This window comes from Vicia villosa, linkage group LG4 (assembly GCF_029867415.1).
Source record: "Vicia villosa cultivar HV-30 ecotype Madison, WI linkage group LG4, Vvil1.0, whole genome shotgun sequence".
Lineage (NCBI taxonomy): Eukaryota > Viridiplantae > Streptophyta > Magnoliopsida > Fabales > Fabaceae > Vicia > Vicia villosa.
The window spans coordinates 170,287,935-170,304,995 of record NC_081183.1 but is presented as its reverse complement, the minus strand read 5'-3'; the positions used below and the strand labels follow the sequence as shown (position 1 = coordinate 170,304,995).

Sequence of the window (17,061 nt, the reverse complement as noted above, 5' to 3'; positions counted from 1 at the left end):
AAAATTCAAACTATCAGGATACTCTGGAGATGCACATCCGGATCATACAAAACTTCCTCTAGAAATGCATCTCCGGACTCAACGTTCATTTTCAGCTTCAAATTTAGATTAATGCAAGGAATGAGGGATGAAAAGAATGATCTATACATGCAATTCCAACTTGTTTTGCTCCATTTAAAGTGATAAAATACAAGAATGATGTTTTGGTGGTCAAAAGATGATTGAGAATGAGAGAGCTTTTTTCAAGGGTGTTCCAATGGTTCTTCTTTTAGCATGAAGAAGAAGCTCATGCGAGGTGGTGTTATATCAACTTTCCTGCTGGACATTTTCAAGGATGCATCTCTGAAAATATCAAAGAATTTTTATTTAAATCAGTTGCGAGTACATAAGATATTTCAGAGATGCATCTCTAGATACACTCAAACAGTATACATAGATCCGTCTCAAAACCATATTTTTTTAAACTGAAGTGAAACTAAAAAAAGAGAAGATTGACGTGATTTTGGAAACATTTGGAGATGTAATATCAAACACTTAAGAACAGTTTTAAAATTTCAAAAATGTGGTATGCTCATGTAAGAGTGGAAAGAGCATTTTCCTATTTCTATCTAACATTGCTATCTACCAAAAGGTGCAAGGCACATTTGCATTTTGTTAATTTAAAATTACATACTTATTATTGCAATACAATTTAAAGTTAAGTGGTGAAGCTTGTATAAAAACTTGGCATTTTATTAACTTAAAATTACATACTCAATAACCTGACATGGTTGACCCAGCGGAAAGGAGCTCGGGTCCCAAGGGTTTACCACATATATTAAAAAAAATTAATATCAAATATCCCTATTTATTATAGTTATTGCAATACAATTTACAGCTAAGTGGTGAAACTTGTATAGAAACCATTGTCTTGAATGAAAACCATTATCTTCATTATTGCAATAAAAGTGTAAGTCTACCTTGCAGTTCATCAAGATGTGAGCCTAATTGGAGTATTTTTAACAAGTTAAAATTAATAGAAATTTTAAATTAGTTATTTTATTTAAAAAAATATAATATATATTTCTTTTAGAAAGATAACAAAGCTAGAACATCAAAAGCTATCGGATAAGATTTTTATAGAGTACATCCAAACTCTTATAGACCAACTTAATAACAATGATTTACCTGACCATATTTTCCCTAGGAATATTGATGATTGTTATTTGGATTTTTATGGAATACATCCAAACTCTTATAGACCAACTTAATAGCAATGATTTACCTGACCATATTTTCCCTAAGAATATTGATGATTGTTATTTGGATTTCTATGAAGGACGTCCAAACTCTTATAGACCAACTTAATAGCAATGATTTACCTGACCATATTTTCCCGAAGAATATTGATGATTGTTATTTGGATTTCTATGAAGGACATCCAAACTCTTATAGACCAACTTAATAGCAATGATTTACCTGACCATATTTTCCCTAAGAATATTGATGATTGTTATTTGTTATAAATGGTTGCTACTAAATGAGGACTAAAATGACAGATATCGGAAGATAATTTTATTTTGAGAGAAGAGTGTGACTTGAAAAGTTGTTAATGAGCCCGCAAGAGTTACTAGACACCAATATAGACATGCTAAAGTTATAAATATTGGAGATGAAGAGATAGAAGTGGAAGAACGAGAGTTTGAATGAAGTGATAAACAAGAAAATATTAATGTGATGAAATTTAGAAGGGAAGATGAGATAGGCATATATATAATTTAACTCACAACCTTCATAATAGTGATGGAAATCAACAAACATGAATATGATAGAATGGTGGCAGTGAGAAGAAAGTTTACGTGACACTCATAAAATACAAAAATGGAAACTGAAATTATTTTCATTAAATACACATACATGTAGCCTGTTTAACAATAAAATCTGAAGCATTTAACACTTACAGGGGTATTTGAATATTTATATATCAAAGGGATGGAAACTAAAATATGCTAAAAGTTGGATGCTATCCTAAAAGAGAAATAAAATTATTTATCTACTTTGTTCATTATTAAAAAATAAATAAAACAAGGGTATAGAATATAAAGCATTTCAAAACCTGACAAACTCAAACCTCAAGTTTTCTCGTTTGGGTTTACATGTTTTCTTATGTTCTAAACTTTCGACTTTGTCATACTTCATATGGTTTATTGGTTACCCACTTCCATCAAGCTGTCCATGAGAAAGGAGGTGTGCCATGTATTGCTGTAACAAGCCCAACACATTGCAGTTAAAACAAAATATGATTGTGTTAACATATATTATATAATGAGCAACATCAAGTAATTTCAACTAGATTCCAGACAACCTGTGCAAAAAGCATACTTTCTCGGAAAAACTATGATATAAAACCCCTTGGGACATATTGTCAATACTCAATATCATTGATACTCACTACTGGTTACATAAACCCTTTCCAGACCATAAAGAATGGAATACATTTTAATGAAATTCAACAAATATAGAAACGTGGTTGAAATTATGACTAAAGATTTTAAACTAAAGCAAATATTCGCGTTGCATCTGCCATAACTATTATTTTATTGTTTGTTATTGTTAGGACCTAAAAGAGTACATGTGACAATCCACCTGGTATAACAGAATCTGTAGAGGCCCTTGGTGGCTATTGATCCAGTTAATCAGGAAGTAAGAATCGGAAACAAAGAGAGAAAGGGTAACAGAAAATATGCTGATGATTATGTGATATAAAGAGGATGAAGTGAATGATAAGAACTGGTTGAAATTGAGTCTATTTCATACTCTCTCTCTCTTCCTTTGGATTCTTCATTCTGACTTTTCTTATAAGCTAAGTATTCTCTAAATAGATTAATTAGATTCCATATTTTGATTCTAACATTTCCTTCTGCTCAGCATTTCACAATTCGGTTTTAATCTTGTGATCCAATTTTATTCCCTGGTAAGCTTTTATAGCTATTACATTAGAAAACAACAGAGAAAGAGCACTCATACCGATCTAAACCTAATTTTTGTTCTCTAGAAATAAGGACTACATAAAAAATAGGATTCATAAATCAATATCTTTAAGGGATAAAAATATAAAGTGGAAAAAAATTCTCATTCTTGATTTAACACAGGATAAAGATACAAAAAACTCACAGCATGATATGCATATGGTGACTTCCCTTGACGCTCAAAGTGTTTTTCCATGACACAAAACTCAAATGCGCCCCACTCTTCAGATTCAAAGCAGTTTCCAAGAGCAGCTTTGTATAGCTGACAACAATTTCAAACTCTACAATCATACTCAAAACTAAAATAATATCAAAACAAATGATACTTTTCAGATTCTATAATGAAAAAGACCTTGGTGGTGTCGGTTAAAAGCTCGGTACCAGCTGGGTATGATGCATAGTATTGATCAGCTCTAGAATACCCAGCCCTAGTTCTGCAAAACCAAAATCACAATCAACACGCTATAGATTAACACGAGAACCGATAAATAAAACCCAATTTCTAGTTATAGAAGTAATAACAAGTTTTTTTAGCAGTGTGAAACCCACGTATTGTTAACATAAGCATAGATGATAAGCGTAGTGAAGGCGTAGAAGCCAGCAAAAGATACGGATCTTCGAAGCTTCTGAATCTTTAATATCTCTTTGAATTCATCATAGAGCCTCATGGATAGTGATAAGAAGTTACCCTGAAAACTGAAGGAAGCAAACATTCAGTGAAACATTTATTCAAACAGTTGGTGTGCATAAAATGGGAAATTCAAACATATGCTTTACTTATTACTTTGAGATACAAGAATGGGTGAGAGAGAGAGAGTACGGCACGACTCTGAAGCTGGCGTTTGCGGGTCAGCCGTCTTCAGTATCGGAGGAGCCCCGCCCCTGAGGTGGTAAGAATTACACCAAGAATATGTTTCGTTTCGAGAAGAAAGCGAGAATAGCGAAAATGTTAAAACGAGTGTGAAAAACAAGTAGGATAGATGTCATTGTTTGGAAGAATAAAGAAAATATAGTTTGTACCAAAAATGATAATTGAAATAAATAAAAAAGAAAATATAGTTTGTACCAAAAATGATAATTGAAATAAATAAAAAAGAAAATAAGGAAATTGAAGAATAAAAATGTTTATTTTGTTACATTGTGATTTCAATCGTATGGTTTATTCGATGAATTCTTCAGTGAGTGGGATATGTCCATTCTTTGGAACTTGAGAAAGACCCTCTTGATTTTTGATCTTTGAGGATCAGGAAGCGTCTGAGGCGTGGTCATCGACATGTCTTTTGCCCTCTCCAATCATTAGGTCGTTTAAGTGAATCTTAAGGTTATTTATCAATTGGCATTCAATCTTCTTCTTAGCCAGGTGTTCCTTCCTTTCAGTTAGGGAAATTTATACATTTTCTTTGCAATAAAGGCACATGAAAAATATAAAGTAGTGTAACGAATAAAAAATCTCAAAACAAGGGTTTTTTATGACCATAAACTCACCCAAGTATTCGTTTATCTTGCTATTGTCTCCTCGATTAAGAGTGATCATGGGCACAAGAGATCATGGATTTGAATTCCTTCAATACTTGAACCTCCACTACAAGAAAGAAGCTCATTAGTGACGTGATTTTCATGTCACAACGTGGAAAATCACGTCACAACTTATTTTTTGTGACGTGACTGTTTACGCCGCATGTGAACGTGTGACAACTCATTAGTGACATGATTTTCACATCACAAATTTGTGACTTGAAAATCACGTCGCAACATTCTGCACATATATCAACTACTTTACAGTTATAGCAGGCATGCCAGAGTGGAATCAGAAAACGCAAGAAATTAGTGACGTGACTTTCATGTCACAAATTTGAGACGTGAAAATCATGTCACTAAACAACTCTTATTTCGCTAAATTTTATTTTTGAAATCAGCATGTTGCGACGTAATATTCATGTCACAAACTTGCGATATGAAAATCACGTCACTAAAAATATATTTAAAAAAAATCAATTTAATGAATACTAATAAAAAAGTTTATTATTAATTGTGATTCAATAATATTAATTATGATTCAAAATTAATAAATATTAATAAAAACATATTTATTTATATTAAAATAAAATATTATAATAATTTGAAAAAAAATTATGAGTCAGGTTATAAAAAAGGTTTATATACATGGAAAAAAATATGAAAAAAGAAACTAATATATATATATATATATATATATATATATATATATATATATATATATATATAAATATATATATATATATATATATATAATATTCTGTTTAATCTATATCTAAAAAAACAACTAACAACCCACAAATTAGAATAAAATACATAATACAATATATAAAAAATAAACAATTAAAATGTCTCTTTTTGCAATATCTTTTCAATCTTCTTGCAATAGCTCTTTAATATCTTGAAAAAAAATTAATGAAATTAAAAATTATAATAAAACTTAAACAAAATATCTGGAAGAAATTGAATATAATTGATAGGACAAAAAGTTACTTGAGAAATTATAATGAAGATTGATTTTGAAATGGAAGGGAGGGATCTCTTTAATATCTTGAAAAAAATTAAAAAAGATAATGAAATCAGAAATTATAATAAAAACTATATAAAATATTTAAAAGAAATTGAATACAATTGATACGACAAGAAGTTACCTGAGAAATAATAATGGAGATTGATTTTGAAATGGAAGGGAGGAAGATGAAGGAGAGTGGGAGAATGCTTGGAGAAGAAGAAGTGTTTTGGATTTTCACGTGAAAGAAGAATGAAGAAGTGTGGATTTTCACGCGAAAGGTTAGGTTCTGGGAAGAGAAAATTGCATTTATGTAGGCCAATCAGTGACGTGAATATCACGTCGCAACCTTGCCACATGATATTCATGTCGCAACCCCCAACGTAATAAATTGCAGATATTAATTATTGATAATAAATTGGAGATATTATTTATTTGTAATAAATTGCAGACTAATTAGCGACGTGAATATCACGTCGCAACCCCAAACGGTCAGAAAGGCCTGTCAATCAACCTGCACCCCATCAGTTCAAAGTCAGAGCATTTTCCCTCTAAAACTGTTGCGACGTGATTTACACGTCACAATATAACTTTTGAAAATTTCAAATTTCTCCTCTCAGAAAAGCCTGACCATTTTAAATTTTTTATTTTAATTTAAATGTCGTGACGTGATAAACATGTCACAACTTTTTTTAAATATAATTTTCTATGTGATAACGTTATATTTATTATTTTAATATTTAAAAAAATTAGTGACATGATAAACACGCCGCAACATGCATTTTTTTGCGACATGTTTATCACTTCACTAAAACACGTCGCTAGGAACCATTTTTCTTGTAGTGCTCCTCTTAATAAACCAGCGTAAGGTCGTCAAATTTAGAGCTAGGAATGATCTTCAGATCTCTTGTATAAAACAAGGGGAGGTGAGTGTCACTAATCGCCCTATCCATGACCGTTGAGGCATAATCTTGCTCTCTGACTGTCACGAACTTGTCCTTTCAGTCCATGTAAGGTGTTGAGTGGGCTTTAACAATTTTCTTCCTTGTAGATCGCATAAGGTCGTCGAGCCACTTTTGGCACTAATTTGATGCGACAGAGAGAGAAAAATGGCCAAACGGTAGGAAAGACTCCCAATCATAGTCATATAACTTTAAATGCCTTGGTTATACCTAAGATGTTAGGTGTAATATAAGAAACATCAACATTTTCAGTCGCTAGGAACTCAACTTCAAACAGCGTAAAAGGTATTAAAACCCCCTAAATAGTAAATAACAGGGCGGTGCAGATAGAAGTAGGGGTGGGTGAGCCTTCTAGGGCGGCCATATTGACCCCCCCTTAGAACATGGTTCTAAAATAATATCATCTTCATGTCTAATGTTGAAAAGTATGATTTGTCGCTGAAAAGCAGCAATCCTCTCCTTATTATAGTACAAAGACTAGAAGCCTTTAATGTTGAAACATTTAGCATTTGTCTCCGCCAATTATTCCTGGTAAGAACATGAAGAGCAAGAGAATCGCTATCAAAACTACCATGTCTCTCATGGTTTCGGAGGTCTAATTCACGATATTAGTGCATAGTCACTCCTTAGATATTCTAAATTTTACAAAATAATAGTTGGAACATAGAGAACAAAAGGAGAACAGAATCACGACTGCAAGCACAACCAAGAACTTGTGAAATGAGTGCACTCTGCACCTGTAAGAAATCTTAAATAAGTTGATGGATTCCTAGAATGAGAGAATGTGAAAGAGATTAAACGAGGATAGATGAAATCTTTTTATAAGGAGGTGAAGTCCAATCATATGGGCAATCTACTGCCTCCCACTAGACATCTCAACAATTAAAAAAGGGAAAGATTCCCCACATCGAAGACACACATAAGGAGTAAGGCCAAAGTTGGTTTCTCGAAAAAAAAATCACCATCAATCGCATTTAATACAACAATCACTTTTACCTCAATTGACATTTTGGAATTTTCCTCGACTAACAATTGAGGATTTTCCTCAATTGAATGACGTGTGATGATTCACCTCAATGACACTTGAAGGTGTATCCCAGACTATATGCATAGGGCTCGCCTCCGGCAGAAAGGACTCGCCCCAAGCTAGAGGGACTCGTCTCATACATGAGGGATCCATCTCATGCATGATGGGCTTGCCCTAGGCCTTTATGAGGGACTCATCTAAACAAGGAGAGGAAGGCAAGATTAAATCACTTTGTCCTTTCCAAGTCCTCGTGCTTGAGGGACCGTGTATCAGTATATTTTCAAAGGGTCCACAAGGGGCGACATGAAAGGGGAACGATGTAACACATCACATTAATAACTTTCTAATCGTCTGTTTATTGGATTGAGGGCCTTTCATTTGGATGTGACGCCCATTTCTCAAATATGTCGCCCACCTTCTCTTAAATAATAAGGGATTAATTATCTCTTTGACACTCTCCTAGAAATGGTTGCTGCTTCTTGGGAGTCTGAGGTTCATACCCAAAAATTTCTATAAATATATCAACTCTAAAGTTGAAAGAAGATTCAATTCATTACACATATACCATATATAAAAAGCTTCTCACCTCCTAATATATATGAGCTAGCTATAAATCACATATGTTTATTAATTTTAGCTAACATGTTATTTATTAATAAGGTGTACAACAATATATCAACCTTCTAGAGTCTTTGTTATAATTTGTTAGGTAACCATAGTTAGTCCATCATTTACATTTTCCGTTACAACTAACCATATGTATTGACTTTGTACATATTCCTTAACTAAGATGAATGATAACTAGTATTGCATTTCACTAATTTACAATTGCGTTGAATTATAGAATATAGATCCTAAATATTATTGAAAATTTCTTTAGCCACCTCCCTATGGGGGTCACCCCCAGCGGAAATCCCAAAATACCCCTGCTTCGGAAATGAACTTCCGAAGCGCTTTTTTTTAAAAAAAATTTCCACAATTTGGAAGTGCATCTCCGAAAACACCTCATGGGGGGTATCTTCGGAGATGAACTTCCGAAAACACCTCATGGGGGGTGTCTTCGGAAATGAACTTCCGAATTATGCAGAAACTGTGTTTTTTTTTATGTTTTATCTTTATAGTCTCACATTTTAATTAAACGCAAACGCCAAATAAAATAAGCAACAGATAAACTGAAAATACTAATATGATAAATCAAATCCAAATAATATATACAAGCCGAAAATAATAATAATACTGTGCGAAAGATACAATCCGAAATCAAAAAATAAATAAACCCGACCACTACTGGGTGTGCCTAACCCTCTCACCCTGGACCCTCCTCTGCCGCCTGTACCCCGCCGCACGACCCGCATCAGTGACGATCATCTCCATCACAGCCACAGCCTCTGGACCGCCCTGCTGAACGACACCTCGATCCAACGCGTCCCGCCCAAGCATCTCTATACGCTGGCAGATCGGCATGAGATCAATGGCGTGGTCATCCTCGGCTTGCTGGTTCTCCAGGATCCCCTCGTGTGCTGGCCTAGGAGCGCCGGGAACGTCGGGTCTCAGCAGAGGATGTGACACCCGATAGAACCATGTGACGTATCCCTCCTCACTGTGCCAGTTCTGTGTGACCCGAGTGAGACGGTACTCCTGAGGTACCACATGATGCTGCCAGTCCTCCCATATGACAGTGAGCTGCACTCGGGTCACTGTGTCGGGAGCAGCCTCAAAGGGTGACCTGGGTATCCGCTGCACGAATCTGAACTGACGCATGCACCGCTCAGGGAGATATCGGACCATGATGGTAGTCCCGCATGCCAACCAGCCTGAATATAGAGCAATGCCGTCAAAGGGGACAATCTGAGCGTAGTCGCTGAACGGTCTCCAGGTGACGTCGTCGTGCATCGTGCGGTCCAGGTATCCACGATATGGTCCCATCGCATCGTTCCCCCTCTGGAGAACGTATCTGGAGGCCCTGGGCATGGCGTCCACGTACGCAGGATCGATGTGAAAGCCGTGGATGCGGGAGAAGTAGGAGATGATCCAGCTCTGAAACAGAAACACGATAATGTATTAAAAGTAAATACGAAACATAAATAAATAAATAAATAAATACGATAATGTATTAAAATAAAACGTATCGTAAGTAGTGTGCAGGATCCGACCAACTGCCTCGTCCTCTAGTTGGAGGCCTCATTCAGCTTCTGGTAGATGTATGCCAGAGTAGCTGCCCCCTAGTTCCACTGGTGAACGGTATCCAGGTCCATGAAGTAGCGGAGGTAGGTCACGTCGACGTACCTTGCACTCTTGTCCACAAAGCATGCAGCGCCTACCACATGCATGTACCAGCACCGGAGAGCGCAGCCGCGGTGATGCTGTGTGAATAGCTCGTCACCCGCCTCCTCGGCCTCGGCCGCCGCGTCCAGGTGGTGCTCAAAATAAGCGCTCAGTGTGGTGAACCGGATATGAGGCCCAGATGTCGTGACGCACTCAAAGTGAGCAACCTCGTGCTCCATGCCCAAATAGAGCGTCATCCACTCAATAGCCTCGACCCTCTGGATCCGGGAGTGGTGCAACAGCGGCCTCCTAATCGGCAGGTGGAGAAGACACTGCACGTCATGCAAGGTGATCGTCATCTCCCCAACCGGCAAGTGGAAAGAGGACGTCTCCTTGTGCCAGCGCTCCACAAATGCCCCCTGCATGCCGGTGCTGATGGTGGTGTACCCCGTCATGCAGAGCCCGCTAAGCCCTGAACCTCGCACATGGTCGTTAAACCACTCAGCTGCTGGTTTAAACAAACTGAAAATCTTCCGGGCGTGGTTCACCATTTTCAACGGCTCTCTCTCCTGTTACAAAAAAAACAAATAAGCGACATATATTAAATAAGCGACAAATAAACGGTTAAATTATAAAAAATGGTGACAAATAAACGGTTAATTTATAAAAAATACCTCTCCCTCCCAGATACGCCGAGCGACGTGATCGTGGTAGTGAATCAGCACGGAAGTGTCAATGGGCCCTCCCGGATAGCCGTCCTCCTGCTCATCCTCCTCCCCGGCTGGAGGGTCAACATCCGGTACCCCCTCCGGCTCGTGGTAGGGCACTGCCGCCATCTCCTCCTCATCCTCCTCCTCCTCTCGCTGGCGGGAAGAAGATACCCGAGCCAGCCGACTCCTAGATCCTGAAGCAGATGTACCCTCTCCGTCGCCCACGGGAACTCGCACACGTCGTCCCTGGCCCTGCCCCCGTCCCTGTGTCGACGCCAGCTGCGCCGCCGCCCGCTCGCGTCTAGCCGACGCAGTCTGGGTCTCCCTACCCTGTCTGATGCGTGATGGTTGGTTGCCTGACATGTTCCTGTAAACAATCGAAATCGATTAATATGCGAGACAAATGAAAAAACAAAAAAAATGCACTTCTGATACAGTTCAGAAGTTCATTTCCGAAAACTGGGATGGAGGTGTTTTCGGAAATGAACTTCCGAAACACCCCTGCGCAGAACTTCTCTGCAACCTCCAATGGCAGACCCCAAAAACCTAAACCAAAACTATTTTTATGCCTACTAAACATCCTAATATCAGTAATAACCTATCTTAATGTGATTTTTTCAGTTTCTAAACACCCTAATAGAGTTTATTCAAATGGATCTAAAACTTGAAAAAACAATGAGAAACTTACCAATTAGTGTTTGATGATGAGTTTGGTTGAGTTTGGAAGAAGAGTTTGGCTACTTCACACTTGCTTTTGCAGAATTTTTGCAGAAAGTTTGAGTTTGGGTAAATGATTAGGGGGAGGGGGCTGTTTTGCTTAATCTGCAAAACGCGCAGTATTTCGGAAATGAACTTCCGAAATGCTGTTTTCGGAAATGAACTTCCGAAATAAGGCAATTTTTTTTAAAAAAAGGCGCTTTCGGAGATGCATCTCCAAAAACACATTTTTCTTGCATTTCGGAAATGTATTTCCGAAGTTAGGAGTAGTTTGAGTTTTTCACCAGAGGTGACCAAGAAGACATGGGGGTTGATAAAGAAATTTTCATATTATTTTACTACATAAAATTTGGGATACTGGTCATCACATCACAAGTCTTCCTTCGTTGAAAGTTCAAAGTCTCTTGCAAATAATGTATGCAACTATACTGAACTTGAAAAAATCGCAAGAAAAAATAGTCGTATGGCTAATTACCACAAATTTGAATATTATTATTAAGAATTTAAGATCATGTACACATGCTACTGTACGTCACATAATTCGAATATTCTTTCATCATTCATCAACCAGCCTTAATTAACTGGTACGGGGAGATTAGATGCTAGTATAGTAAAAGCACGTGTATGCCATGCATCGGCTCGTGCCGTAAGTTTGAAGTTTATTTTATTGCATTTTATTCTCCCTAGTTGCAACTTGCCAGTCATGTTTGCGTTCTTTGTGCTGTGTATGTGGATTGAACAATGTGTGTGTTTTTATTTGAACAAAATAAATAAAACGGTACTCCTAGGAGCACACCGGGAATAATTTTACCAACCATCGATCAATAAAGTTACAGTCATATATATTCTGTGAATTGTGTATGTATTTTTTGTTGGATTAAATAGACTCGTATATTAAGACGAAGAGATGGAGAATAATAGTTTTGACTGCATTCAAGATCCATTAAAGATCACTTAAAGTAAACTAAACAATTGGACTCGAGTGGTAAACGAGCTCCTGTTAAGGACGAAAGTTCGGGAAATATCAAATTCGATTCCTGGTGACACTAATACTTAGTCAATGTCATGACCTCTCGGCACAAACTCTGAATTACTAGGGCCTTATTCCCTTAGGAACCAGTGTACATAAAGTAAAAAAAAAAACACTTAAAGTAATTGACTCTAATTAGTGTGGTTCTTTAAGGGTATTGCCAATTAGACTTTTGTCATGTTCTCAAATAAATTTCTTTTTTATTAAGAGTCGGATATGAAAATTTGATTGGACTGTAAAGTTATTTCGGAAGAGAAATTGAATATCCAACATAGAGTTTTGGTTATGGATATAAGAATTAAAAGGAGAGCAAAGAAAAAAAAGCACATGAGAGTGCCAAAGATCAAGTGGTGAGAAAGTTTCCAATACAAGATCTTGGAGGAAGGGTTTTAACAACCACAAAAAAAATGCAAATGATATGTGAAACTAAGAGATTTTAGACCTAGGGGTAAAGAATCATGGTGGTGGAATAAAAGTGTTCAGTTCTGGAGATGGAATCGAGTATTGTGTGGTCTTATGTTGTGATGTTGTTATGCTGGTATATTTGATTCAGAGATGGAACCATTGTTGAATTATGCATGTGAAGGTTGAGATAAATCTCGTATGATGTTTAATTGTTATTCATGCATCATATATGAGTTAGGTGTTAATGTTATCGGGTTGATTGATGAAACTAGTGGCGTGTCGTATGGTCCAGAGATGTGATCAGCAATGGGATGATTTCAGTAATAAACCTCTGAGCTTCCAAAATTTTGGTACCACATGCATATAAAGTCGAGGAGTTGAATCACACTGCATACATATTTGCGTTGTGAATTGATCGTTGTTGTGTTGTGTGAATAATCAATTGTTGATTATTGTGGATCATATATATCCTTGCATTCTTTTGCACCGCTTACATATTTTGAGCATATTATCACCCCCTTTATTTTCTTGTTGTGTCAGCTTTACACCTATGATGGAGATACTCAAGAGAGACTGAGAAGCCTTAGATGTTGTTGAGTGGAAGATGACTCGTGCTTTCTTTGTTTATCATTTTTTGCGTTCTGTTTAGTATTTGGTGTCGTTTTGATAGTGTAACACTTGGGATGTGATCATTATTTCTTTATTCTGCTTATTGTTAAATTGTTATAAGACTAATATTTCATTAAATTTGAAGCTAATTCTATTTGAGACTATGAAATGTTGTTTAAAATGTTTATAATTTAAGTTTTAAAAATGTTGTATGATGAGAATATATGACACCCTATTAGTAAAGTAAACTCGAAAAATTAGGGTGTTACATCACACATATTAGTCAAAAGAGACCATCAAAGTGGGGGTGACAAATCGTTCTCCCTATTAGTCGGGAGGAATCACTATTCACTGAGGGAATTAAGGAGAATATGTGGAGGAAGTGGATTTGATTTCCTCACCTATCCCACACCCGAAAGCTCTAAGCTTTAAAACTCAAGAGAGATCCAATTCATTGTGCATAAACACCATGTACATACTTTTTCATCATCTCTTGCTAAGTTTGCTCTAACACTGCAATAACCTTAAAAATCTCTAACAAACATACACAACAAGAAATTGTCACGTATTATATTTTTAATAAATACACTATTCAAATTTAATGATAAAGAAAATAGGGAATTATTATATACTTTGTTGAATAAAAGAAGGAGATAGCAACCATTCTCTTTTCTCATCTAACAGGTTCAAGAAGATTTCAATTTTAACCATCTCTCAAATAACCTCTCTCTCAACCTAATCGAAACCAAATCAAAAATAAGAAAATAACATAAACTAGTAAATAGAAAAAAGATTAACATAACCACAAAAAATTTAAAATATAAAAATTGAATACATGAATACTAGTTAATATTAACTGTGACTTAAATAGAAGGGACATATGAGCTAAATTATACACACAATTTTTCATACATCATATAAAATGGACATATGAGTTCATTTGATCATCAAAAATGAAAACCAATGTAACTAACTTTTATTGACATGAAACTTCCCCTCCTTCTCCATTATTGATAAGAGCTTCTCATTTATATCATCTGATTCTAATCTCTTTGTTTTATCCATCTGGTAATGCAAATTATAGAAGACTCTTCCTCCAAATGTCTCAGAGGAAGAAACATTTAGAAGCAGAAACCCATCATTTTCAAAATAGAACAAGATCTCAGATAGTGGAACCATGTGGAGAGTGTAACATGAAATCTGAATACTAACTTCACTATCATTGAGCCTACAACTTGAAACCACAAAACCTGAGTTGTGACCATGATTCTTCACCTCATGATTATCTCGTTTCGGTGAGAGTTTGAATAAGATCTCTTCCTTTCTCTTAATCAGTCCTTCCACATGTTTCTGTAACTCCGGTATGTATTTCAAGACTCTTGAAATTGTTAATGGAATGCTCAACTTCTTCTGCAAATTAATACTGATATTAGACAATATAAATTTATACAGAAATAGAAGACAAACGGACAACAAGTACCATTTGATCGGACAATGGAAGAAGTGAACGAAGTGAAGAATACAAATTATTGATCTTCTTGCGACGATCGCGCTCACTAGCGTTATGAACGAGCTTCTTCACCATGTTAAGGTCGCTACTAGTAGCCTGTGATGGATCAGTTGAATTATTTTCGGGGTCAAGTTGATGATGAAAGTGAAATAATTGATCAGAAGTGTCTCTGAAGAAGTGATTTTGATGCTGGTTATGGCTTATGGGCTCTTCAAAGGGCCATCCAATTGATGAGAACAAAGAAGGTGATGATATTGCTAACATATTGTTGATGGGGTAGTTGAAATTGAAAACAATTGATTATGAAGCTTCCTATAAAAACATTAACTATATATACAATGTAAGCATCTTATATTTTAATGTTTCTAAAAATTAGAGTTAAATATATTTTTGGTCAGTGTTCTTCTAGGCTTATATAAAGTAGTCTTGTTTGTTTTTAAAACTTTAAATAGTTGATGATCTTAAATAAAGTATTAAAGAACATGGTCCTATTCTATTAAAGTTTTAAAATATTAACAGATCTTCATATTACTTTAAGTAAATATTGTGAGCAGGATGACAATTGGAAGCCATTAAGTTATTGTCACTTGTGAATTTGTCAGGTGCGCATGCAAGCGTATGTCTGCAAACGTGGCATCTAAGTTCTTGTCTATGTGTGTAAAATCATGGTGACATGGATATAGGAGGGATGTTCTTCCCTTAAGAGTAAGTTATCAAGACTTACTCTATAGCTTGACCATTAATTTTTCTCAATTTAATGATTAAAATTAATGAATATTATTTTCTCTCTCCATATATAATTGCTTATCAATTTTAGCCATTAAATTTAGGGGTGTTCAAATCCAAACCAATCCAAATAAAAACGGCAAACCGATAAAAAAACGAAAACCGCAAAAAACCGAAGTTTATAGGATGTGTTTGAATGTCATTTTGTGAGAACCGCACGGTTCGGATCGGATTTTGGATTGATTTTTCAAAATCGATCCAAACCAAACCGAACTGCATGTATATGTATTTTGTACTTATTTATTTTTATTAGTATGATATGTTATATAAATTTATTATTATATGATAATTAATTTTTTTTATCTAATCTATTAGCTTAATTTAATCTATTTATTTTTATTATTTCAACTATAATCGATCATTTTCAATTTATAATATTAAGATTTAATATACTATATAATATATATTATATCAAATCTATGATTTATTAGTATTTTTATAATATTAATAAAAATATAATTTGTAATTTGGATATTCAAAACTGATACAAATTAAACCGTATTTAATTGGATTGGATCAGATTGAATTTTTTTAACATATCATCCAAAATCGAATCAAATCGTAAGTATTTTACTATTTTATTTAAACTATTTTATTTAACTACATGATAATATGTTTCAATCCAAAATTAGATTTTAAAAAATAATCATTCGAAATGAATTTATGAGCGAGTGTAACTCATGGTATAATTCTTTCGGGTGTAATATAAATGAGCTAATTTGGTTTGAGTAAAAAATAGAGCTGTTATTTTGATATAACAATTTACTCTTTCTATATGAATCATTTTTTAAATGACATTGTAATATTCTAAAAATCATGAAAGATAAATGACTCCACATACAAGGATGGAATCAATTACTCATTTTGAGACAACATTCTATAAAATCTCATTATACTTTAAAGATGAAAGTCACATTCTCTAAATATACTCATAATTTAATTATTTTTAATCTATTTTTAAAGATTTCTCGCTAAAATACCTCATTTGTTACTTTTAATTTTGAAAGTTAAATAATAATCAATTGCTACTTTATTTTAATTTAATTAAATTCAATAATTTATTTTAATTTGATTTTATTAAAGCGGATTTCAATTCTCCTTGTATTTTATAAGTGATAGGCATAACTTATCGTTGTGATATTATTTTACATGACCATGTGTGATAGAGAAAATAGTTAAATATTTATTTAAATTTTTTCAAATTCTTGGGTTAAGATACGAGAGATATCACATTTATGCCTGATTGAGAGCATTATGACCTAGGATATGGAAATCAAGTATGATTTCTAATTATCATTAAGAGATCACACTAATAAGAGACAATGACCTTAAATGGACATTGATGGGCCTTAAGTATGGAACCGATCAGAACTACTATATAAGGAGATGATCACAAAAGAAATATAAATACGCAACTCATAAAGCATCTAACTATGACCTTATTGAACCTCACCGATAAAGTTATCATTGGTGTAATTATACGAGTACATTTGATACCCATTATGGGG

At 34.9% G+C, this 17,061-nt stretch overlaps 2 protein-coding genes across 3 annotated transcripts; both read right to left on the bottom strand.

Moving 5' to 3' along the window:
* Positions 1-1,853: 1,853 nt before the first annotated feature.
* LOC131600266 (uncharacterized) lies at positions 1,854-3,993 on the bottom strand. 2 transcript variants are annotated; one of them, XM_058872452.1, is made up of 5 exons: positions 3,793-3,993; positions 3,558-3,697; positions 3,361-3,442; positions 3,154-3,270; positions 1,854-2,241 (listed from the first exon to the last, which is right to left on the bottom strand). In XM_058872452.1, the coding sequence occupies exons 2-5, from the start codon at positions 3,674-3,676 to the stop codon at positions 2,191-2,193; spliced, it is 369 nt and encodes a 122-aa protein (XP_058728435.1). In that variant the 5' UTR covers positions 3,677-3,697; positions 3,793-3,993; the 3' UTR covers positions 1,854-2,190. The 2 variants fall into 2 exon arrangements, with proteins under 2 accessions (XP_058728435.1, XP_058728434.1); XM_058872451.1 differs by having other exon boundaries at positions 3,558-3,704; positions 3,793-3,992.
* Positions 3,994-13,133: 9,140 nt separating this feature from the next.
* On the bottom strand, positions 13,134-15,110 carry LOC131600265 (transcription factor ORG2-like). Its single transcript, XM_058872450.1, has 2 exons — positions 14,738-15,110; positions 13,134-14,667 (listed from the first exon to the last, which is right to left on the bottom strand). Exons 1-2 carry the CDS (start codon positions 15,029-15,031, stop codon positions 14,227-14,229), a joined length of 735 nt encoding a protein of 244 aa, XP_058728433.1. The 5' UTR covers positions 15,032-15,110; the 3' UTR covers positions 13,134-14,226.
* Positions 15,111-17,061: the final 1,951 nt, after the last annotated feature.